We start from the raw sequence: 25,168 nt of genomic DNA on the forward strand, positions 1-25,168 counted from the left end.
CTCCACTGTGGTACAAGATTAGTCTCTGTACAGAATAGTTAATTTCATGATTTTGTATTAACGCTATATGTTCGTATTGAGAAAGAGTAAAAGTGCTTGTTTTACACTGAAGTTTAGTTGCTGCCCAGTGTATATGATTACTCTTGTAGAAGAAAAGTTCTCTCCATAGCATTGTTACAAGAGCTCACTAAGAATATTCATACACAGGACCGCAACACTTGACAAATATGCCTTATTGCGCATTGGTCGTTGATTTTCAGTATAAACAACTGATGCGTTGTTACGCTAGACTTAAATCAAATGACTTGAGCGAAAGACTTGTGAATTGAAAAATCATTGGCTTGGTGAAAACAATGTGATAATCTCAACTCAAATTTCAGCTAACAGTAAAATTTAAATAAAAAAGTATCATCCATTGTAACTTGATGATAAATTATGAAAGCAACAAATGTTTTTTTCAGCAGCATATTCCAGTTTTTTCCAGAAAGAAAACGAAACCTGTTTTCACTTGTTAAATATCAGAACATGAGAAAAGGGGACTTTTCAAACAGGGCTTCCCTTCTGTATTTGTGTTTGTTTTCCTTCTTACAATGAATATCCTTCTTTTCGTATCTATCTATCGTTATTATAAACTTATTATATTTATATTAACAATTTTTTTCACATCTATTATAACCTATCTTTCATAATCAGGAACTAGCTTGCCTATGGTATCGCTATTTACTTAGCCTGCACAACAAACTAACTTTATAACGTACTATACTACTATTGTATGACAGTCACTGTTTACACAACAAACAAATATAAAGATCATAAGAAGTGTGCCCCGTGGTATCGTATAATTGCTCATAATTAGTTGACATTATTATGATTACGATATAAGACTAGATATCTTTTCAAATTGAAGATAAGATGCTTCACTTCCATTACGTATTAAATCATCTAGTGTAAAAAAAATGGACAACGAAGCTGTATTTTTTTCTCATTGGGAAAAGAGGAACATATTCTAGATGCGTCTCGATCAACTTTTTAGGGCAGCTTTAAAGGGCCATGCAGATAAAAAAATATCTTCTCCCTAATAAATTGGTATTTCCTAGAACAAATAACAAAATGAAATTCCGGAGCTGACAGCATCGATTAGTTTCATTCTAGTCATCTAAACGGCATATGACACAGACTTGATACACCCAAGGAGCATAAGTCACATACACAGATGTCGTGTATGGAAGGTACATGATACAATCAGTCTGCATATGTGATAAAATCTAAAAATAACTAGAACAACTGTAATATGCCGGTTCGACGTTTGTTCCTTTGACGTAGACCAAAGCTAGGCTATACTTATAAAAGTACTCTAGCTAGCATGCGACTGCAAGAAAATTATAACTAAAACCATCACAGATTAACCGGACAACCAAGCTCATTAACGTTTGTCAATCACGACGAACACATGGACGTGACAGAGAATACCCAGTCCTGGACAATGCTTAGTCAATTGAACAACAAGTTAACATTACTGTATCCTCGTCATAGAAATTCAGCTAGGAAGAATGCACAGTTTATCGCCATTTGTTTAAGAAGTGGAGGCTTGAATGAAGTGATTGCGCTATGTGGTGTACGGCAAAAAACTAGATCATTTGTAAGTCTTCACATATACATAGTGCATTCGACTTTGAAACTGAATTTGATTATACCCGCTTTTTCTCAAAGAGTAGGAGTACTTTGCACAACAGAGACATGTTATGGCGACCAGTGTGGTAAGTACTATACTCCTGATTTTAGAACTTTGATTTTTTTCTTGCCCTTATAATGACTCGAGTAAGTGGAGTGTTTGTGCAACTTTTAATGTCTGGAAAGGGTAATTTCCGGTATCTGAGAGGCACATGACAAACATTTGTCTTGCTTGTATTATTTCAGTGCTCCACTTAAATAGTGACATAGCCTAATTGTCCCTAAAAAATGCCGTGAAAATGCAACCCTCAATCCTAACCACCTTTTCCCCACACACCTCCTTTTGTGTAATACTTCCATATTAGTCTGTGCATGCATTTACCAGTTTAGTGTTAATGTTGCAAAGTTGGTAGCTGCCTATTTTCCTATTATTGAATTGTCAGTGATAACCCCGGGACATCATAACCGTCATCCAGCGGCGGACTGGCCACACGGGCATTTGGGCAATGCCCGGTGGGCTGGGGAGCCTGGTAAAAATTACATTATATTTTCACAGTAGGCCTACATAATGGAATACAGACGCGCTGTGTAGAAATATAGTTTTAACTGTGGGAATCAGCTCATGAAATTACCATGTTAGTTAGCCTGTAAGTTCGTAACAAAATAACGTGTTATTGGCAACCCGTCCGTGCTAATGGATTTTATTTAGGTTTTTTTTTTTCATTTTCGTCAAGCATGTTGTCACAAAATGCTTGAAAAACTAAAGGAAATTCAGTCTAAAACATATATGTCTGTCTTTTTTTGTTTACGTTTTAACTTTCCTCTGCTTAATCAAGTGTTGCTTCTGGAAAATTATTGTTGGGTCAATTTGAAAGGATTATTGTAACCTAAAAAATTGAGAAATATAGCAACATTTTGCCTCTAGGCATTCCTTAACTTCAAAAACATCTCAATGAGGAGGGGGACACCCCTCCCCTTAGACCCCTCCCAGGGCGGCGATCACTATGTAAGTAGCATATCAATGAATGATGGGCCGGTCTAGGTGGGAAATGCCCGGGCCGGTTTTAAGACCAAGTCTGCCCCTGCCGTCATCCCATGTTATTCTGGCACTTGGATCTATCAATATGGCTAACTATATCCAGGGTCCAGTGAAAAACAATACAGCAGCTCTTCAGACGACACTAGTGAAGTACTTAGATTCATATGTAATTGCTTTGACCATCGCTTCCTAAGAATTATCTGTGAAACTGCAGTCCACTGCTACATTTTTGGCACCCAAATGCGGCATTCTCCCTACTTCAATTTATATGATCCTCGCCTAGTTAGCGAAATTTTACGAACACACAGTGATTTACACCGAAAGCCTAATTCACGATTACTCATAACGAAGACAATGTAGGTATTAGTCGTCATCCAAAACACGTAATATACGTACGGAGCCGCTAGATGTGGAAACTAACTATGACTTTGTATAGTATATAATGCCATGACATTACGGGATAGATGTTCGTGCCCGAGATTACCAAATAAAACCGAGTCATTGCGGATAAATACGATTACCATTTGTTGCTTGCAACTTTCTTGCAGGATGTTTTTAACTAAAATGCGTTCAAATGTTACATATCTTGTTTAATTTGAGAATAATGAAACCAAAGTACAGGATTTTACGTATTGTTTTGAAGAAGTATGCTACTCAAGGAGATCTATTTCTTTACTTGTGCAGAATTAATGTTCGCCGCCACAACTCTTTCCATATCTGGGTCTGGATTGTTTCCTGCGTAACAACCTGTGATATTGAGATTGCTATGAAGAATGTATGTTGAGCTGGCATTCACCAGCCAGCCATGTATATGATTGAACGGGCGAGTAATCCCAATATTTTAGCGCGCATGCGCACTACAATAAATATGACTCTACCCCTGTACTTCCACCAGGGGTCCTCTGATGATCAACTAAACAACACTTTTGTGGGCCCGTTCAAACCTCGCAGACCCTTATGCAAAATACATAATTCACTGTTTCGCTGCCAGTTTTTAAGTGATGCAGCTATTTTTGAATTAATGTTGGAATTAAAGAAATAAATATGTTTTTGTCATGTTTGTACTGGTTGTAAATCAAAAGCAAACGTCGAACAAATTGAGTAATACGGCTATTACAAAACCAGAGGCTAACTTAAATGATGATTTTAGGCACTTGGAATGTTATATGGAAATGTTGTTGAACATTAAAACGCACTGCTGATAGTCCAGGTTGAATTTCCATTACACTTTTACTTTAATAGAAATGAATAAAAATAAACAAGTGAATTCCATGAATAAAAGTGCCTTTACAATGTACATTAATACTGTCGACTGTTAGTTCCTCAGATACATCTCCAAAACTCATTGGAAAACAACACTGTTATGGCTAATAAAGGATATGTCTACCCTAGATTACAATAAGGGATATGTATGCCCTAGTTACAATAAGGGATATGTCTACCCTAAATTACAAGAAAGGATATGTCTACCCTAGATTACTTTAAGGGATATGTTTACCTTAGATTTTAATGAGGGATCTGCATACCCTACATTACTATAAGGGATGTGTTTACCTTAGATTTCAAATTCTACCTAGAGTTACCATTTAAGACAATTTTTTACTGATAAGTGAGCATTCGCCTGTTTTACCGCCAGGCAGTGTCCAATACGTTGATAGGAACAGCCTACGTCAAGAAATCACTCATTTCGAAAAGTGTGCAACTATTGTTACGTCGGGGTGCTACGGCTCAATTTGTTCAGGGCTCCGTTATCAAATAAGTGTAATTAACTGTAGATAAAGAGAAACTCAAGACATATATATATAATTGTAGAAAATAAGCTTGATTTATTCTGTGTTGATATTGTTGCTGGAGTGCAAATCCAGAAAGTGTATCTGACCTACACTCTCTGAAGTCTGGAATGCTAGTCTTTTTTCGTACTAAAAAACTACAGTATTAAATTCATTACAAATTACTATAAAGGGGCAATAACCTCTCTGTGACATTAACTCTTGGTCACAGAGTCTTTTACCTATAATTACTAAGGGAAAAAGGAGAGGGCTATGACTAACCACATTTGTAACACACGTGAGATGTAACCGAATGTCATCTGTGGTTATGCATGAATATTTGATGGAATTAAGACAAAGGAGGCTTCTACGAATATGATGCGGGTGAGGGGTGAATAAACTCGGGAACATGAAGGAAGTAGTTACTCTTAAGACAAAGAGGCATGGAAGCACCTGCTTAAAGTAATATGATGGGGATATAACTACAAACTACATTACATCCCTTTGGGATTTTGCTAAAGAATTGAATTGAACTGAAGTGACATGCCTCTTTGTCTTAAGAGTAACTACATACTACATCACACTATATACCCTATCAACCTTCCTGCAGCATCAATTGCAACATATCCATACGAAAACTCGAATATATCGTGGAATCAATCTACACTGTTACCTTGTTCTTTGTGATTGAGTGTTGTATAGCATTTCAGTTTAAATCATTCTTTTCACCTCTACTACAGGTTTCACATTACTACCGGTGCATGGTACGGTATCGAATCTTATGTTCCTTTCCACGTTTGTAGAAGGCCATGTTGAGAAGTGAATAAAGCAAATTGTTGTACGGGCTTGTTTATATTCGATCAGTAATCTCTCAGTTGCGGCGTTTATTGCATTTACTCTTTGACCCTTGGAGTTTACAGTTTGGTTTTCTTGACATATTTTGAGATCTGCAGAATCGTGTATTTATGACCGGATGGAACGCTGTCTGTCTAGATTGTCTGAGAAATGTATTTCAGTAGACTTAATTCTTGAACTATCTGTGCTTATACTTCCAATAGGTTTGAAAGATATCTCATAACGAAACAGTCATCGATGAATCAAGATTTATTTGACATAAGACAATTCATTGATAATTTGTGACTTTCTCTTGGCGGGTTGTGTAGTTTAATGTAATGTACATTTATTTAGATTTGTTTGTCGCTGAATTTAATGTAAACATTCATGAAGTGGGGTTTTTTTTTCTCGTTTTTGATATTGATATTTGGTATATTTAGTTAATCAATCAACATGTTTTTGGTATAGTTGACAGAAACTAACGTAACAAAACTGTTTTCATATGATGAACATACTTACATCAAATCTAGATGCAATCTCCAAGAGCTGGATGGTGGATCTCTGAAGAAGCTTGCTGTCGTCATTATTGATGTCAACATTCTCTGAACACAGGTCCCTGACGGTATCCTTAATTCCATCTACCTCACCAGTTTGTTCCAGGATGCAGAGGATGGCAAACTTATCACCGTCTTTCCTGCTCTGCAAGTATTCTATTATTCTCTTCCCAACTGCTGGACTAATCCCACAGGTGAATCGATAGAGGTACTGAAGATTAAATGGATCCACTTTATCAAGAACATTCTTCAGTTCCGATGCATTTCTTGTAGCAGCTACAATTTCTACCAGTCTGAAACACGCAAACCATTCACAGAATAGTTGATGGTAGAACCTTAAGTCAGTCTTTGTCTGTATAGTAGAAGCCTGTTTGTTTGTCTCAGCAGACACTTCTTCCTCTACCAAGATACCTACTGCAATATAATGTTGACAAAACCCTTGACCTAGTCGTGTACAGAGTCCATCCTTACGCCATGATAACTGTTTGTTTTCACCGCAGAGACCTTCAAATGCTACTTTACTCAGTTCGTCGTATTCACTTTCATGTTCGCTCATGTGTTCCTTTGCGTGTTTGTCCAGTGATTTGTTTCTCTTGTGACTATGGAAACATTTAATCATGTAGCGAAAGAAATCGGTAACTGACTTAAATTTCTGAAAATGTGTCTTTTCGTGGGTCATGTGAGAAAACATTACAAATAAAAGAGGCACTTGACATAGGTCATCCAAAATCGGGTTTGCTTTCAAAGCGCGCTTAATTTTAGCAACGCTTTCTTCGTCTTGCCCGGTAACAGCCTTGCGAATGTACTGGCCGCGTGCTTTTTCGTCAAAGCCAACTAACCTAACATATTTTGTGTTTGATTTGTCATAATCCTTCGGAAGATATCTGGTTGTCAGGGTAACATCAATATCTACAAACAGATTGCTGGTAATGATACGTTCTACGTCACTTCCGGTAGCTCCGTCCCTATCAGGAAACTCATCATACCCGTCCAGGAGTACCTTAACAGAAGAACAACTTTCAATGATATTTTTAGTATCAGAAGATTTGATTCGGGGATCGTTCGGTGCTAAGAACAGTTTAATTGCTTGATAGATAGATATCTTGCTGTTCAGCTGCCTCAACCGGAGAAGAATTAGAATCTCTACGTCTTTAAAAGGTGAATCCTTTACACCATTGCACCAATCATAGGCGAGCTGTAGGGTCACTGTTGACTTACCATACCCGGCTTCTGCTTCTATGATGCGCCGTTTGGCTTTCATTCGAGGGTCTGTGAAGATATCTTTGTACGAGTCCACACGTACCCATGTTCCTTCTTTCTCCCTCGTCGCTCCTTTAACTATGCAGATCTCTGTACCGCCCTCAACAAATACCTTGTCTACACAATATAGTCTGTCTTTGATGTACGGTATGGGCTGGATTGCGTCATATTGTAGTTTATACCTGCTCTTCAGAGAACTGATGAGTATGGCTTTTTTGTCTGAAAAAAAATTTGACAATTTGATTTGTAAACATTACTTTTTGGTCAATAAAATTTGGGCGGGTCAGTGTTTATATATAAACTGGAAACAATTACGGTGAGCAATCTGTTTGAAGTCGCTGTGAACGACAAAATTATACCAGTGAAATCGGAGTAATATGCAATTGTATATCGCCCTATATGCGTTCATATATAACAATTCCAATCGGTTAGGTCAAATGAATAAGGTAGACACAAAACAATGAAAACAATAAAAAAAAAATCACATTGAACTCTCGATCATACACTGTAAGAGTAATTAAAATGCTGAGGCTCAAATCCTTATCAATGTGTAGTTTAAATATCAGCTTTCTTATGCTTAAGTTACTTATACAAAACTATATTTACAACAAACCTTGCACTGTAAGGCGCTCCATCGATTATGACGTCACAACAACTTTCGAGACTGGTTAGCGGGATAAACTTGGGTCTTCACTTTTCTTTTCCGTTGAGTGATATTATCCATAATTATCTATCAAAGCGATGATCTGTTGAATATATATTGATACAGAATGCATGGTGAAAACTAACTGAACAATTATCATAAATCAATGTATAATTATATAAGTCAACAGAACCAGTCACTTTACTAACAGGTCTCTGGCTCGACAAAGATTACACCAAAGTGAATCTCTCCTTATATCTAATTTACTGTTTATCGTTCACACAAAACATCGACCTTTGAAGTAATATAATATGAACCCGCCCTGAAAAAAAAACTTTCTGTGTTGTTATCAATATTCATGATATCCTTTAAGAATGTCACCTACATGTCGTCAGTTTAGATAGCGGGCTTCATAATTATTGCGAGGCCCTCTTTAAATCGTAGACACAACGGTAATTCATTTGCATGTTAAAGAATCTGTTTGAGATGATTTTTATTATTTTATCGATGCTAATCGATACTGACATCAGATAACATTGTACGTCATATGTTTGACTATAGGGTCATTCCATATCAAATCACCAAATTTTGGAGTATGTTGTAGTTCGACATCTTTGAAAAATCCCCAAATTTATTGGACGATTGGACCGCCATGAAATAAGCAAATTCTGAAAATTTCAGTTGCATTGCTTTACAATTGGCCGATTTATCACACTTTGAAATTCCTCATTTTGTCGCCACCATGGCATTTTGACATTTTCTTGACTTTTCAGGTCTCATTTCTCAGCAATTAAATATTCTACTACCTTTTTATTACAGATGCCTATAGAGTCTATCCCATAGAACAGGAAAACAAATTAGGCTACAAAAAGGAGTTAGGTCAACTTAAAAGTCTCAAAATATTCGATTTTTGTACTTTTCACTAAAAAAATGTGCTATTTTTAGTGATGAATAATTATAAGTATAAAGTTCTTACACCTAAAGAAATTTCAGGGTTCTAGCTGTTCTCAATATTAATTTATGAAGTTGTTAAGCTGCTCCGATGTACAAAAGAGGTCGTCTTTGATGGCCAATAACTCAAAACGCGTCATATTGAAAAAAATCTGATAATTTTTTCTGGAAAAAATATAGTACCACTCTGTTTGTACAAAAATTTCAGGAGGGTGTTTTGCCTTATTTTGAAATGAAAAATCCTCAAAGTTTGGGATTTTTACAAGAAAACGTTTTTGCCTGTTTTGATGTTCCATATGTTTTGAGCCTGGGTATTGTACTGTATTTCAAGGTTATTCAATTCAATACTGTGCAGTTTTTAATTTCATATAAACAAATACTATTTGCAATGTACTTCATTGCTCCTGGTTGAATTCATTTAATTAGAAGACTTATACAATAAATTTCTACCAGTAAATACATATGTATGTACAGTGTGTACAGTACATACACTGTACTGGGTGTATATGTACGGAGTATCATGAGAGCCAGAAGACTATGTTTAAACCTAACACTAATATACACACTGTACATAAACAATTGGTTGAATTAGAAGACTTTATTATAAAATGAATTTCAACCAGTACATACATGTATGTACAGTGTGTACAGTACATACACTGTACTGGGTGTATATGTACAGTGTGTATATTAGTGTTAGGTTTAAACATAGTCAACATAAACAACAGTCTTCTGGCACTCGTGGTACTACGTACATATATATGTACTGTACACACTGTACATGTATGTACTGGTTGAAATTCATTTAACTATATACATATAGGCTACTATAAACACAAGTTGCCTATTCAGTATCATATATACCATGGCTATTTACTTTTCGTTTGCCGCTTTTCCATTTTGCCAACCCCGGTTGCGTCCCCTTAAATGTTTGCGTGTAGGAGAGGGGGGGGGGCCTTTCCCTGTCCTTAGCCCTTCTGGTTACGCTGAAACTCGTATCGAGTTTTAAGCAAGAAAACACATTTAGAGAGAGATATTAAATTTTCCCGAATGTATTCTAAGCCATAGGGGGTCTGATTGGGACTTTCACTGTTCAGATATATAATGTTCCCTGATAGTCATTTTATAGCAAAAAAATACATTTCAAAGAGGAACTCCGTTTTACTGAAATGTTTTTGAAAGCCCCAGTAGGGTGCAGGGAACGAAGCCCCGGAAGTTGTAGCAATTTGAGAGTTTTCTTAATTTCTTACTATTTTATTCCCCCCCCGCATTATTGCAAACGTCCAATATGCAAATGAGATATATGGTGTATGGAGTGACTGGGAATTCGGTCAAGTACACAACCGTGGTATCCAGGCGCTGATCATGTGCTCAAGTAGATATGATGTGTCAAAGAGGAGACATGTTTGAGGGAAGAAGTTGAATCCAAGTGTAAAAGGTGTACATGGATGACCATCAAATCTACTTTTCTTGCCAATGATGTCCAATTGTTGTGGTAATTAAACCCCATAATTGAAAAGTTTAAGGTAAAGCTTTGGAATGTTCAGTCCTTTATATATTATTATGCACATCAACACACATACTCTGTTTTATACATTTTCGGTGAATTGGATTATAGGTCTTAATTGAATGTTATTTGTTTTAAGAACCTCAACCTACTCTACTTGCCTCTTATTCGCTAATCTTCCATGGATTTACATCACTTAGCATATCTCTTTTACACATTGATCATACTGAAGATTATCTACATCACACATACTATGTTGTTAAACATTTCCAGTGAATTGGATTACTGGTCTTAATTGAATGTTATTTTTTTTAAGAACCTCAACCTACTCTACTTGCCTCTTATTCGCTAATCTTCCATGGATTTACATCACTTAGCATATCTCTTTTACATATTGATCGTACTGAAGATTCATCACACAAATAACAACAACCAGTATTGTGAATCAAATAAAATGAAAAATAAAACAAATCTTGTTCTGTCATTTACTTCGTCTGCTCATCGATACAACCAGTGTAATGTTGAGATTGGTTCCTCTACTAAGAAATGTTTTTTTTTTTTTAAAGAAAAGTACCCTTTTCAAATTGTGTAATTTAAAAATGCCCCTGTAGTTAAAAAAAAATATATATATATACATATATTGAAAAGTATTCTTTTGTTCTAAGACCATATTTACTGCAAGTTGTGGTGCGATATCCACAGAGATTATTTTCTCTACAAGATGTTGGCGGTGTTTCCTTTAACTGAATGTCACATACCCCACTGACCCGATGCCTGTCACCCACTCCTTCCGTATTGTTACCTTAGACAACATGTTAGCTATAAGTTGTTATATGTCCCGCTGCTTTCAATATCTGCCATCCGCCCCCCCCCCCTTCTGACTCGAATCATCTTCCGAAGCCCCTTTATAAGGAGACAATGAACAGGAATAGGTAACTTGGTGCTCTTATAAACATTCCACAGTAGGCAGATTATGAGTTCGTTTGCTTTTTTTATTAGAAAAGATGAAAACAGAAGTAATTCCCGTTATCATTTTATTTATCCACGTGTTCTCATTGGCTCATTAAGATTCTCTAGTATCACCACGCCCAAACAAAACCATGGAAAACCAGGGCCACATACCGTGTTTGCTGATCACTTTGAGCCTCGTTGCTGTGTATGTGCGAGCTGACTCTCTGGAATCTGGAATCAAATAATGATGATGTGTTCTCTCTTAATTTAAAGCTGGTTCGTGTATATATGCCACTGTAAGATTTATATTTACCCAAAACAGTAGTTTTCATGCTCGTTACCCCACTCATTATCTAGGCGGAAGAACATTTTTACAACCAACAACAACAAGCTAAGATATAAGAAGCCACGGAAGTATTACCAAAAGAACTTCCGCATAGAGGCTGACCTAGGAAAAATGTCGAGCGCCCTCTAAAATAAATATGTACAGCAGATGTAGAAACTTGAAACATTTCGGATTAGTCACAACGTACTTCCAACTTTACATTATTATGTTATCTCTCATATTTTTTTTAATCTACTTTTATTCGTCCAGAAATTGTGTTCATGGTTTGATAAACTATTTGCCATGTCTATGAAACCCAGTTCTGTGTAAATTCGTTTGATATAAACGTAGTTTACAAACTGCACGTTGTCAACTATCTTCAATTGAGTCGCTTGGTAAATAGTGTAGAGGGAAATATTATATTTTAAAAGAGAATGGATGTAATGAATACGGATATCACTGCCTCCCCAGAACCCAACTCTATTACAAAAGAGCTACTCCCAAACCGATGAGCTGACCAAAATAACAATGGTTTACAACTCCTCAGTAACGTCCGTAAAGGCAAACAAAGGGCTTCCGACTGAACAACGTCCGTTAAAATGGACTTAATCTCAAGGGTTTTCCGTCGAAAGGCATATCCAGTGATGGACTTACTTATTCCTGTGATTCCTTCGTCACCAGTCAATAAAGACTCATCCTTCTCCGAAAAAGAAGAAGAACACATATCATGTCGGCAAAGGTCTTCTATCAAAAGGATCGAAAACAGGATCAAGCTGCAAGTCATATATGTGCTACCAAAAATTCATAAATCACCCCGGCTAACTCAAAATTTGCCGGTAGACCGATAATAAGCGGAAACGGATCACCGACCGCAAAAATGAAATTTGAAAATCTTCAAAGGTCCAAGGTTCGAAACCAATGGGTTATTAGACACTAAAGTCTACACCAAACCCACGAAAACCTTCCAATACCTCGACAGAAACTCTGCACACCCACTTGCCACTTTAAAGGCTTCTTTAAAGGGGAAATATTACGATACGCACGTCTCTGTAACAACGAGACTGATTTCTAACAGAAAAAACGCGTTCACAGAGAAACTGTTACTCCGTAACTATAAGAAAGAGGAAATTGCCTCAGCCACGAAAGGCATAAAATTTGAAAACTGTAGGCATTACCTCACTACCAAACCTAAACAAAAGGAACCACCACTGGTGTTCAAGCTTACCAATACACCCCATATCAAAAACACGCATTTGAAAAAAAAGCACTTTTGAAACATTGGCACTTAATTTCGCAACACGCGGAATTATCCAAACTGTTTCCAAAACAACCGAATCCTGCCTACGAAAGGGCCCAAAATCTCAAAGATTTACTTGTTAACTCAAGGTTTCGTACTAACGAAGAATCAGCTGACTCTCAAGGTTCACACGAAGCTTTTTTAGATGCTCTTATAACTGCACTATGAGTCCATAAAAACTCGTGCACAGAAAATAGATGCATTTTGAGAACGAGACGCTCATGCCGAATATAAAATACTCAAAGGCTTGCTACTGATGAAGCTCCTCCTATAAAGTTTGAGAGCAGAAACCGGTGTAGTTGGTCATAGGAACCTACGCTAGTCTTTCCTACTATTAAAAGTACACTCAATTTACCTAATAGGTGCAATTTTGTTTCACCATGAGGAGCATGCTATAAGCTCATGTTCCTCGGGCCCTCCCTTAAAAATACTTCAGGTTCTTGGCGACTCAGTGGCGGCGGAACCGGGGGGGCTTGGGGGGGGGGCTGAGCCCCCCAATGAAAAAGTTGAGGGGGCAAATGCATGATAGCCCCCCCAATATTTACCAAGGCTCCGAAACGTGCATCTGCCCATTTTTCAATGCATACTTGTCGATCTGTTAGATGCACACGTATACTATATTGGTGTAATAATTTTAGTAAATGCTGGGGGGACCCTCGGCCCGTCCCCTGGCTATAGACCACATTGTCACCCCAACCGCGTCTTCACGCCCCGTGAAAAGTGGAAGCAGTGAGTGTGAGTACCGGTAAGCGCAACACAACTTCGTCTTAGGACAATGACTTGCCTCATTTCAGCCAGTTCTCCAACATCCCCTTACTCAGTGGCGAAGCGTCCATACAGTCAGGGGCGGATGCCCCCCCCCCGACGGACTCAAATGGACTGCTGGCGCCCTTTTCAGCTTTTCACTACTTTTAACTTATTCGCGATTATTGACTATTTTATTGCGCTCTCATCTACCTATTGACATTTGTCATATTCTGTTGGTGTAATTTTCCGACAAAATGGCGACGACACCTATTTATTCTCCGTTTATCTGCTAGCAAGCTATTAGCAAGGCCCGGCAAGGGTCATTTCCTGCAATCTATAGAGTATCTTTACTCACAATTTTTCTGTACGCTCCGCGCCAACCTGTGATGGCGCTCCGCTTAGATAGTGTCGAAAGCGCCCTACAGACCAATCTTGCCTCCCCCCTGACCAATACCCCTAGCTCCGCCACTGCCCTTACTACACTCTAGAACGTCTTTGCGAGTACACTACGAGTAATAGCTACTCTCTTAAAACACCATCGAATATACAAATTACAATGTTTTTACAGACTTTCTCGTGCAATCTGAGAAATTGCAGGCTTGAGACCCATATTTTAGGGCTAGGTATTCGCAGCATAAAACACTCGGGAAGTGCCGTTTCCGGCCATCTGGGGGTTTGAAAAAACCCAAAATTTTCTTGTACGCTCCGCGCCAACCGATGGTGGCGCTCCGCTTAGATAGTCTCCACACATTAGCCCCCCCCCCCAATAATTTTTCCGTTCCGCCGCGCCTGTGGCGACTACGTTGCGTTAGATAGTGTAAAACCGCCTACACCACCATTTCATTATATTTTAAAGAGAATGGATGTCATGAATACGGAAATCGATATTAGCGCAATATATTTGTAGTTAACACACACATTATATATGTTTTGGCCATGTGAAGTAAGTTATTTCTAGTACTGCAAAAGCGTTGCTGCTACGAAATAAGATATCGAGCGCAGAAGCGCTAAAAGAAATCTCTGGTAGTAGTGTATGAGTGACGTTGCTTATGTCAATATGTTACAACAAATCACTGTATGAAATACACAGGGAAATACACAGGGAAATACACACACATACATATGATATCAGTAATGATGTATAACAATCACTCATGATGTAAACTTTACAATGGACTTTAGAACTGAATATTTACATGTTATTGAAAATAAAATTACATTCGATCAAGCTAGACACCCTAGATTTGTGAAGCAGATCAGTCCACTTCTAGCCTCCAAAACTCTTTTTTCTTTTATTCTAAACAGGATTTTAATGAACGGAAGCATGTCAATAGTTTAAAGTCAATAAATGTTTTCAAAAGTACTCAAAGCCTGTCAAGACAGTAATAATGGACTAAATAGACATTATCATGTGTGAAATAGGGGATTGATGCAAAGGTAGCAGAGCAATGCAAAATGGACATGGGTGACCATTATTCGACATCTTTAGCATGTTTAGAGCCAATCTGATTGCTTTTATGGTAATTTCAAGTGAAATGTATGACGGATAGCTTTGAAGCATTGACATTTGTCTTGCATCGTCTGCTGTCCATCGGCCCAGGTTATTTCAGGATTTGGAAAAGGCTCCCCAGAAAAGTAACATTTAAGACGTGAAATATGGTATTCTGAGGCATAGTTATTGAAATATATATAAATGAGGTTTATAATTTGGTATACACGCGAGGTTGTGCAAATAACTACCTGTTACCACCCCTCCCACCCCTTCCAGATCCGTGCCTTGTACCAGGTACCAATTTACGGTATTTCCAAAAGTAAACGTGACGAGGGTGACTTATTTGATCAATGTATCAGGTAAATATTATTATCAACGATCACATCAAATCTGCTTGTTGCTGATTTGTTAATCTTTCTGGCTGAGTTATTTATAACCTACTCACCATATCTTCTCCTCTCATGTTAAGCAATAAAGATATATTTACATAATGTCAACAACAAGTTTTGTGAACTTTGTGCTGTCATTTACTCACCAGGGTATTGAATCAGCTTTCAATTTCCAGCTTTAGATTGGACTAAACAGACCACTTTAAATTAAAATAGACTTAGTGTCATTCGTTTTTTACTGTAGAATACCGCAAATATCCCATACGAGACTTATTAAGCAATAAATATATATTAACACAATGTCAACAACAAGTGTTGTGAACTTTGTGCTGTCATATACTCACAAGGGTATTAAATCAGACTTCATTCTGCTTATATAACCCTCCCTAAGGAGGGTGGTTTTACTGACAAATTTATAACGTAATATTAATATTCATTCAATATTAACATAATCTTTATAAGCTGCATGCAAAGTATGTCAAATTGAGGGCGCTTTGTAAAGATAGTTAATGGTTCATGATAGTACTTGTCGGATAGTGGAATTTTATTAGAAGAGAGAAAACAAACCAGAATTAATTCTGGTTTAATACTAAATCATTATAAGGGCTACAGCATTGCAAATCGACTAAACACAGGAAAGTATATAACTCCAGCCAGGACACCCTGAGAAAGCCAAAATATCAGTCACGTGATTGTTATCATACAAAACGAAAACTTTAAAAATCAGTTAAATTCTTAAACTGAATCTGTTTTTGCTAACCTTTTAAAAGTTTTCCTAAGTATCGGGAAGTGCGTAGAGTGTAATTTTTCACCGTGGTTTTACTGACAAGAACCACATTCCCACCGGGTAAGCCGAATTTAACTTATTCAATGTTCTCTTTTCTTCCCACATATAGACCTAACTTATATCATATTCCCATGAACTTCCCACTAGATTTATCTTAGTAAAAGTTATCCAATGGTCCATATACTTCCCACATGATTTACTCCATGTCCCGGACGGATAGAAAGTAAGACAAATGCCTCTCTCTGATGCATATAATTGCAAGCTGAAAATAAGCCTATACATTGAGGAACGATTTTCTTTCATTCATTTAGGTTGGACCTAAGCCTAAAGGCGTAACTTCTGCTATGAAAGTATTTTAAGACTAAATGTCTCTTTCGAACAGACTCTGTTAGTTTATTTATGATCTGGTCTGAAAGCAATACAGTTAAAGGATAGCACATGTTTTGATTGGAAGGGATATGTTGTGGCTACATGAATGAACTTTCAAATAACCAGGATTTACATAATAACAGTTTGACTAACATGAGCTCAACAATATTGCTTTTAAATTATTGAAATATTACAATCGACATGGAAATATGATCATACAGACATGGATTATAATTCTTATACATTAGAATTGCCATGAAGACGCCATGTTAATATAGTAAGCTGTTGTCATAAATTGAAGATATATCCTTTGTTATGACCTGTTTAGTATATCAGTATATATATATATAGCTTCCCACCGTTACTGTCTCATGTACGTTACTTACCAGTACGATCATCGCTTTTTGGGTTTATCAACCAGAGTAGAATTTAAGTCTAGAATCCTTTAATCCTTAAATAATATGAAAATCACGATAAAGAACATACGGAAACAGGAATGAAGAACATCCAATTGACAAGATGGCGTCTTGTAGGTCATGTGACGTTCTAACATACGATCTTGGACGCTAAATAAGTATCGGTAGGAATCAGTTCATAGTTGAACTGGTTACAAAGTTCATGTTTTATAGTATACGCAATAAAATACTTTATTTGATAATACAATTTATAGCTGATTTTTATGCCTTTTTGTGTTTATTCTGTCATATCAGCCGTTCTAAAGTACCTACTGTACGTATATGCATTGCTCTCAGTTACGCCCATTAGTAAAACAACCATTGTAAGTTTCCGATGTATTTTGTCTTATGTTTGTAATATGCATGTGAAGTGCGCAAACTGTGTAAATGCAAATAAAAGCGGCGATGGCTAACTCTGAATATGTCTTGACAAGAAATCTACAGATTGGTAAACGAAAATAAAAACAACGTAAAACCACTGTTTATTAAACATATTACAAAAAAGGAAAGAAATTATACACATTTACACGAAAAAGGGTGTAGATATATTGAGCTTTAGAGCGGGATTCTAACAAAACTAAGATTAGGATTGCAAGGGTCCGTGATAAGAGTCCCGTTCTAGCAACAAACAATATGTCTCAGTCAGTTATCCGTTGTTGATTAGCTGCAGTAAGACAGGATTTTAATTGAACGGAAGAAAAAAAAGTTATAGTTAAAGTCATAAACAATGCCTCTTATATATGAACGGGTTAGATGTTTTTAAATTATTGAATCATGTTAGAAAACTGAAAAAATCATATTGTTTTTCAGAACTTTATATGCTTCAGTTAGGCGATAATATGGTGCAGTAGCGCAATGGCGTGCCCAGAATATCAAAGGTGTGTGGGGGGAAGGGTGGCTGGGTATCAATTACTCCCTATTGCTTAAGGTATTGGAGTCTGAACTTTTGTGATAGTCCCAGAGGCGGATGAAGGACTTTAAAGAGTAGGGGGACTGAACTGGATTATTGAAACCGGTTGCTACATGAGATGGGAGTCTGGAGATCCTGCCGCGAAAAGATAAAATTTAGACATAAAATTATGCGCAGTGCATATTCGCAACTCAACGCAATGTTCACTAATACATGATAACATAATAGTTAGGTTGATGATACAGCCGTGTCAAGGTCCAATTCTCACAAGGATGATTGCAACAATCCTCCGAGTGAACCACTTCCCAACGACTGAGGATCCGAGATGTGACCATGACCCACATGCACTGTCCACACCATTGCACCCCGACTGATGACCCGAGGTGGGGCCATCGCCCACATCCCCTGACTGACGATCCGAAATTGGGCCATGGCCCAGTTGCCCTCCTCCATCCCCTTGCGCACTCTATTGTAGGAGCGACGAATGCCAGGTCCGGTCCCGAGGACAATACCGGGCCCCCTCTTTTCAATGGTCACATATCTCATAATTTGTTTATAGCCGCAGACTGCAAAATGATGCTATCATTATATTACGTCAACCTTTATGTATATACAACTCTGCTGGCGTTTGTCATAAAACAACTTTCCACTTCATTTAGGGGAGGGGAAGGGAGAAGATGGGAAGGAGCAGAGGAGGAGAGGAGTGGAAGGGTTGGGGAGTGGAAGGGCAGGGGAGAAGTAAGGGAGGGTAGTGGAATGGAGGAGCACGTGTTCCCATTCTCCCAGTGGCTACGGTATACTATATATATTTATTGTATATAATAGTACGTACATAGGCAGCATACGCAGGTAGCCATATACCATGGACCCAAAAAGAGATGTTGTTTTAATAAAGACGACAAGCCGGTACCACATGATGCAGGTAACTTTGTCTAAAAGAGTCAATTATTGATTCAAAGGAAACTTGTTCGATGAAAGCTCGTTCTATGCTAAGCATGACTATTGATGGAAAACTTGACCAGAGGCAGATCACGCAGTACTATAAACACAAGCAGCCTATCCAATATTATATTTATCATGGCTAATTATTTTCGTTTTCCGATTGTCCTTTTGCCAACCCCGGTTTCGTCCCCTAAAATTGTTTGATTGAGGGGAGTAGGGGGGGGGGGTCCCTGTCCTTTTAGCCCTCTGGATACGACAAAGCTCATATCGAGTTTAGTAACAATAAAACCTATTATTATATAAATATATATATATGTATATACATATATATATATATATATATATATATATATATATATATATATATTTAAATTACTTATAGCATATCTCTTTTAAATATTGATCGTACTGAAGATTATCAACATCACACAATAACAACAAGCAGTATTGTGAATCTTGTTCCATCATTTAATTCGTCTGCTCATCTATACAACCAGTGTAAGTTTGAGATAGATTCCTATATAAGAAATGCTCCTTATTAATAAAAAGGACCCTTTTCAAAATATAAAAGTGCCCTTGTCTCTTAAGAAGTGCCACTCTGTTGGTAAATTAACGACAAATATTATTAAAAAGTTTGTGTTTTTTATTGGTTCTAAAACGTAAATTATTGACATTTGTGGTACAGACTTAACAGGGACTGTTTTCTCTCCAAGAGTTTGGCGGTTTTACCCTTAAATGAATGTCATATATCACACTGCTCCGATGCCTGCAACCCACTCTTTCCGTATTGTATGTATCTTGGACATAATCTTAACGATATTTTGATATACGTCCCACTGCCTTCTGTATAAAGATACAATGAACAGGAATAGGTCACGTGGTACCCCAATAATCATCCCACAGTATAGGCAGATTATGATCGTTCGTGTTTATAGAAAAGATGAAGATATAAGTAACCCCTTATCATATCATGTATCAGCGTGTTCTCATTGGCTCATTCAGATTCTCTCATAATTACCAATTCTCTTTTATATTAATTTATCATACAAATATAGGTTATTAGCTTGACTAGTCGAGGTTAAACTATACTTTTGTCTATCTATTCCAGTTTGGTCTTTAAAGTATATTTATAATAATACTATACTGCTATGTAAAACTTGTATAGGTAACGAACCAATCTATTTAACGTATTCAACTGATCACTGTTGCTACGGCCCTATATATTAAAGATATACCACATTCACAAGTACATAAAAGTACGTTAGAATAGGTACCGTATATAAACAGGTATATCAGATCTCAGTGACCCAAATATAGATGTTGTGCTGGTTTATATTAACGACGACAATCTATTGCGTCTTAGGACGCACGCAACGTTTCCTGAGGCTAATAAATTACTGAAGCAAAGTTAACTTGTTTGGAGAAATCTCGTTATGTGCTTAGTATGTGCTTAGTAATGAAGGAAACCTTGATCAGTGGCAGAATACGCCGTACTATAAACACAAGTAGCCTATCTAGTATGATACATAAATATTATGGCTATTTTGTTTTTAGTTTGTCACTTCTTTTTTGCCCACCTTTTCTCGTCCTCGAAATATATGTGGTGGGTGGGGGTGGGGGAGTCTACATCTCCTTGCCTACACCCCTCTTCCCCACCCCTCTGGCTGCTGGCTACTGGAAGGAATTATATTACTCCAAAATGTATTCTAAGCCCTGCTAGGAATCCTGGGACTTGAGCTGAGACATTTTTACTTTTCAGATATTGAATTTTCAAATATTCCTTTTTTTATCGAACACATTATTTTTCCGAGAGGCATTCAGCCTCATTGGGGTACAGGACCTTATCATTTTGAGTTATTCTTGCTTTATTGTATAATACTCTGATTTCCCAGGGGTACAAGGGTGGCCCCTGTGTACGCCCATGTCTGATTGGGTGTATCAAGTCACGATAATCCGATCAAAGTTGACAATCACGAGTATCAAGTGGCTTAGAATGGGCTCAGATAGATAATGTGTCAAAGAGGGAAATGTTTAAAATGGAATAGTTGAATGTAGTTATAAATAATGTACATAAATGACCATTATATGAGTTTTATAGCAAATTTATAGACAATAACACCTGTATGATAATTACCAATGACTAATATGTGTAAGATACAGCTTTGAAATGTTCAGTTCTTCATGTCTTGGTTAGGTTAACCCTACCCCTAAATTGCCTAAAGTTCTTTATATATGTGGATTTAAACATACACTAATATAATACTCTTTCTATTGAATTAAGGTAATTGTTTGATATTTTATTATATACATGTATATATAATCAGATACGTAATCTACTCTGCTTGCTTCTGATTGGCTTTCCGTTCCTGTTAATTAGTTATATTACATAGCAGATCTCTGTTGCATATTGACCTTACTGAAGATTATTTTTACTACATAGTGACAGCAACAAGTATCATTGTGAACTTTGTTCTGCCATTTACTTCACCTGCAGCCCTTCTGTACAACCATATAGTAATATTGAACAAATTCAGACCACTTACATGAAGCTTGCAGTGATGTGTCTGGTAGGGAATGGTAGGGGGGTATATATTAACGATATTATTTACAATAATAAAGTACCCTGTAAAAGTGCCCCTTTCCCCTTATAAATTTTTAATTTTGTAAAAATACCCTTTTTTGAAAGTTACGATGTACCATATTGTTGAATGCATTAACACAATAACAATTAGAATATTCTCTTTTGTTACAACAGATCATTAATGCTGTATTTTGTGATACGGCATGCACAGAAAACAGTTTTGCCGGAAAGTTTATATGTAACTTGGTGGTCTTTAGCCCCACTGCCCATTGGAGTGTGTCCCCCCCAATCCCCACCCCAACACTTCTCATGATTTAAAACTCTTTCGCCGTCCCTGGTAGAACAAGACAGTGGACAGACGAAAAAAATTCCCAACTAGGCAGAAATTGTTCAGTTTTATTAGAAAAGAACAAAACAGAATTGAATCCAGTAATATCATTCAAATAAATTCGACAATGCAAAATATTTATCAGATTATTCAATTTGATAAGATTATTCAATATTTATCACGTTAATCAATATTTATCAGATTATTCAACACTCTCATAACCAAGGTTGGTGTTTGATCTGTCTAGTTTTAATTTTCACTCGTATTAAGAATGAGATGGTCAAGCGCCCTCGAAAGTAAAAGGTTATTCGTCCGCGAGTTGGTGGTCGTTTATACACCGAATATATGACATACACCCTCAATTAGGTTGACACCAGCACACGATTAGGTTGGTAATGGTAAAGTGATGGTTATTGATAGAATAAATGAAGCATTTTTAAGGATCAAGTTGCTGTAACATTTTCAGAATAAATAGATATGTTGATTGGTATTTTCTCGAAAGGAATGATGAACCGACGTTCTACACGCCATGTAATGAACTCACAGAATAAAGTCGTTCGATATTTGATCGAGTGATTTTGATTTCAATGGGCCTTTCCAGCATCCTATCCAATGGTGCTGTCATATAAGTCCTAATAAGATAATTATAATATAAGATAATTAAGATAAGATAAGAAAAAAGATAAGATAATTAAAGTGAAAACTGGTGTCACCAAGCCCCCCCCCCCCCAAAAAAAAAAAAAATGGAAAACCGTGTTTACTGATCACTTTGAGCCTCGTTGCTGTGTATGCGCGAGCTGACACTCTGGAATCTGGAATCAAAAAATGACGATCTGTTCTCCCCTAAAGCTGGTTTGTGTATATATGAAACTATCAGATTATTTTGACCAATAGCAGCAGGTTAAAGTTAGTTCGTGTATATATGACACTATCATATTATAGTTACCAATAACAGCAGGTTTAATTCTCGTAACCGCACTCATTAGTCTAATCTCTGCGGAAGAAAACTTCATCACAACCAACAACAAAAAGCTAAGATTTAAAGAGTCACGGAAGTATTTCCGAAAGAACTTCCGCGAAGAGACTGATCTAGGGATAATGTCGAGCGCCCTGTAAAATAAAGATTTACAGCAGATCTAGAAACTTGAAACATTTCGTGTTAGTCAAAACGTATTTCCAACTTTAAATTATTATCTTATGTATCATTCTCTTTTTATCCCCCTTTTATTCGTCCAGAACTTGTGTTCATGCTTTGATTAACTATTTGCCATGTCGATGAAACACAGTTTTGTGTAAATTCGTTTGCGCTTTAGTTTGATATAAACGTAGTCTACAAACTACACGAAATATTATATTTTTAAAGAGAATGGGTGTAATGAATACGGATATCGATATTAGCCCGATATATTTGTAGTTAACACACACTTTATATTTGTTTTGGACATGTCACATAAGATATTTCTTGTACTGCAAAAGCGTTGCTGCTACGCAGAAAGATATCGAGCGCAGAAGCGCTATACAAAATCTCTGGTAGTAATGTATGAGTGACGTTGCTCGTGTCAATATGTTACAATAAATCACTGTACGAAATACATAGGGTAATAATATGATATCAGTAATGATGTGTAACAATGAATCATGATGTACACCCTACAATGGGACCATAGAACTGAATATTGAATATTTACATTGAAAATTACAATTGATCAAGCTAGACACACTTCTAGATTTGTGAAGCTGATCAGTCCAGTTCCATCCTCCAAAACTATTTGCTCTTTTTTCTTTTCTTCTAAACAGGATTTTAATGAACGCAAGCATGTTAATAGTTTTAAGTCAATAAATGTTTTCAAAAGTATTAAAATCCTGTCAAGACCGTAATAATCGACTAAATAGACATTATCACGTGTCATATAGGGGATTGATATTAGGGTACATGGGCGTATCCAGGATTTTCTAACCCGGGGGGGGGGGCGCGAATTACTATCTAAGCGGAGCGCCAGCATCGGTTGGCGCGCAGCGTACAAGGAAATTTTTGGTTTTTATACCCCCCCCCCCCCCCCCAGATCACCGGAAACGGCACTTCTCGGCCTTGAAAATGACCAACCAGATATACACTTTTGCCCAAGAACCAAGTTTTTCCCAATAGTTTGTTTTCCATGCATAACCTTTTTGAAGATTTTCACCAGTCACACATCATGTTCGACCTCATCGCATGTCCTGTGGTTCATTGCTTTTGTAGGTGATTACACGTCGCGGCCCACATGCCCGACAGCCCAACTTTTCAAGGTTTTCAGCCCATTATTTGTTCAGAATTGAAAATTCACATTTCTCGTGAATAAACTCACTTCAAAATATACCCATAATGTTGCAAAGATGTCATCTATGGACAACCAATATAGAAAAGCCTCCTTCAATCCTTAACAGACCGGTCAAAATTGCACAAGTAGAGGGAGGTATGATGAAGAATGTTGGTCAAGAAATTTTCGAAAATTCAGACACAGTTAATTTATCGGTGTACCAATATTAATCCCTCTTATAACGGCTATTATAAACTTGGTTGAAGGAAATGGAAAAATACCAGATATTTTCGGAACCGAACACTACACACATAGGCGTAGGAGGTGGGGGGGGGGTGGCTCTAACTGAGAGAAGACGTAAATTGCCATGATGTAGCTAAAGGAAATGAATAGTTTACAAAATATCTCCATGATAATTAAAATAAAATTCTAAGCCACTCGCCATTACTAATGTAAAAGAGAATTTGATCTGAAATCTACATAAGACATTTCGTTGTTACATTAGCATCCCGCGGTTACTCAGTGGCGGAGCTAGGAGTATTGGTCAGAGGGGGCAGGAATGGTCTGTAGGGGCGCTTTCGACATTATCAAGGGGAGCGCAACCACGAGTTGACGCGGAGCGTACAGACAATTTTTGAGTAAAGATACTCCCTAGATCGTCGGAAATGATCCTTTCCGGGCCTTGCTAATTTGAGGATAAACGTAGAATATATAGGTGCCATCGCCATTTTGTCAGAAAATTACACCAACAAAATGTGACAAATGTCAATAGGTAGGTGAGAGCGCAATAAAAAAAGTCAATAACCGCGAATAAGTAAAGGGTGGTGAAAAACTGAAAAGGGCGCCAGCAGTCCATTTGAGTCCGCCACTGGGTTTACTGCGCTATTTCCACGGGCCGTACGGTGGCTGGCGATGTAATAACCGATGCTTGCTTACATGATATTGACATTAACACGTTGAACGCTCGCGGAGCGCGCGAAAAGTTTAGGTTTAATATTTCGGGCAAGTCGTTACACCCCCCAAATCAATGATTGGGTTCTTATGACTACACACATCGACAGTTTTGAGGC

General features: G+C 37.3%; 2 protein-coding genes across 3 annotated transcripts in view; both read right to left on the reverse strand.

The window, feature by feature from the left end:
* The window catches only part of LOC139985123 (uncharacterized), an 86,569-nt gene extending 69,401 nt beyond the window's left edge, over positions 1-17,168 (reverse strand). The window contains exons 1-3 of one of the 2 annotated variants that reach the window (XM_071999349.1): positions 16,972-17,168; positions 7,741-7,873; positions 5,833-7,346 (exon numbers count right to left, since the gene is read on the reverse strand). In XM_071999349.1, coding sequence (XP_071855450.1) covers positions 5,833-7,346; positions 7,741-7,762 — 1,536 coding nt within the window. In that variant the 5' untranslated portion in view covers positions 7,763-7,873; positions 16,972-17,168. The remainder of the gene's footprint in view (positions 1-5,832; positions 7,347-7,740; positions 7,874-16,971) is intronic. The other variant, XM_071999350.1, reaches the window with a different exon arrangement.
* LOC139985151 (uncharacterized) overlaps positions 1-25,168 on the reverse strand; it is a 117,576-nt gene that overhangs the window by 84,158 nt on the left and 8,250 nt on the right. The gene's annotated exons all lie outside the window — the stretch shown is intronic.

This window comes from Apostichopus japonicus, chromosome 17 (assembly GCF_037975245.1).
Source record: "Apostichopus japonicus isolate 1M-3 chromosome 17, ASM3797524v1, whole genome shotgun sequence".
In the NCBI taxonomy this organism is placed as follows: Eukaryota; Metazoa; Echinodermata; class Holothuroidea; order Aspidochirotida; family Stichopodidae; genus Apostichopus; species Apostichopus japonicus.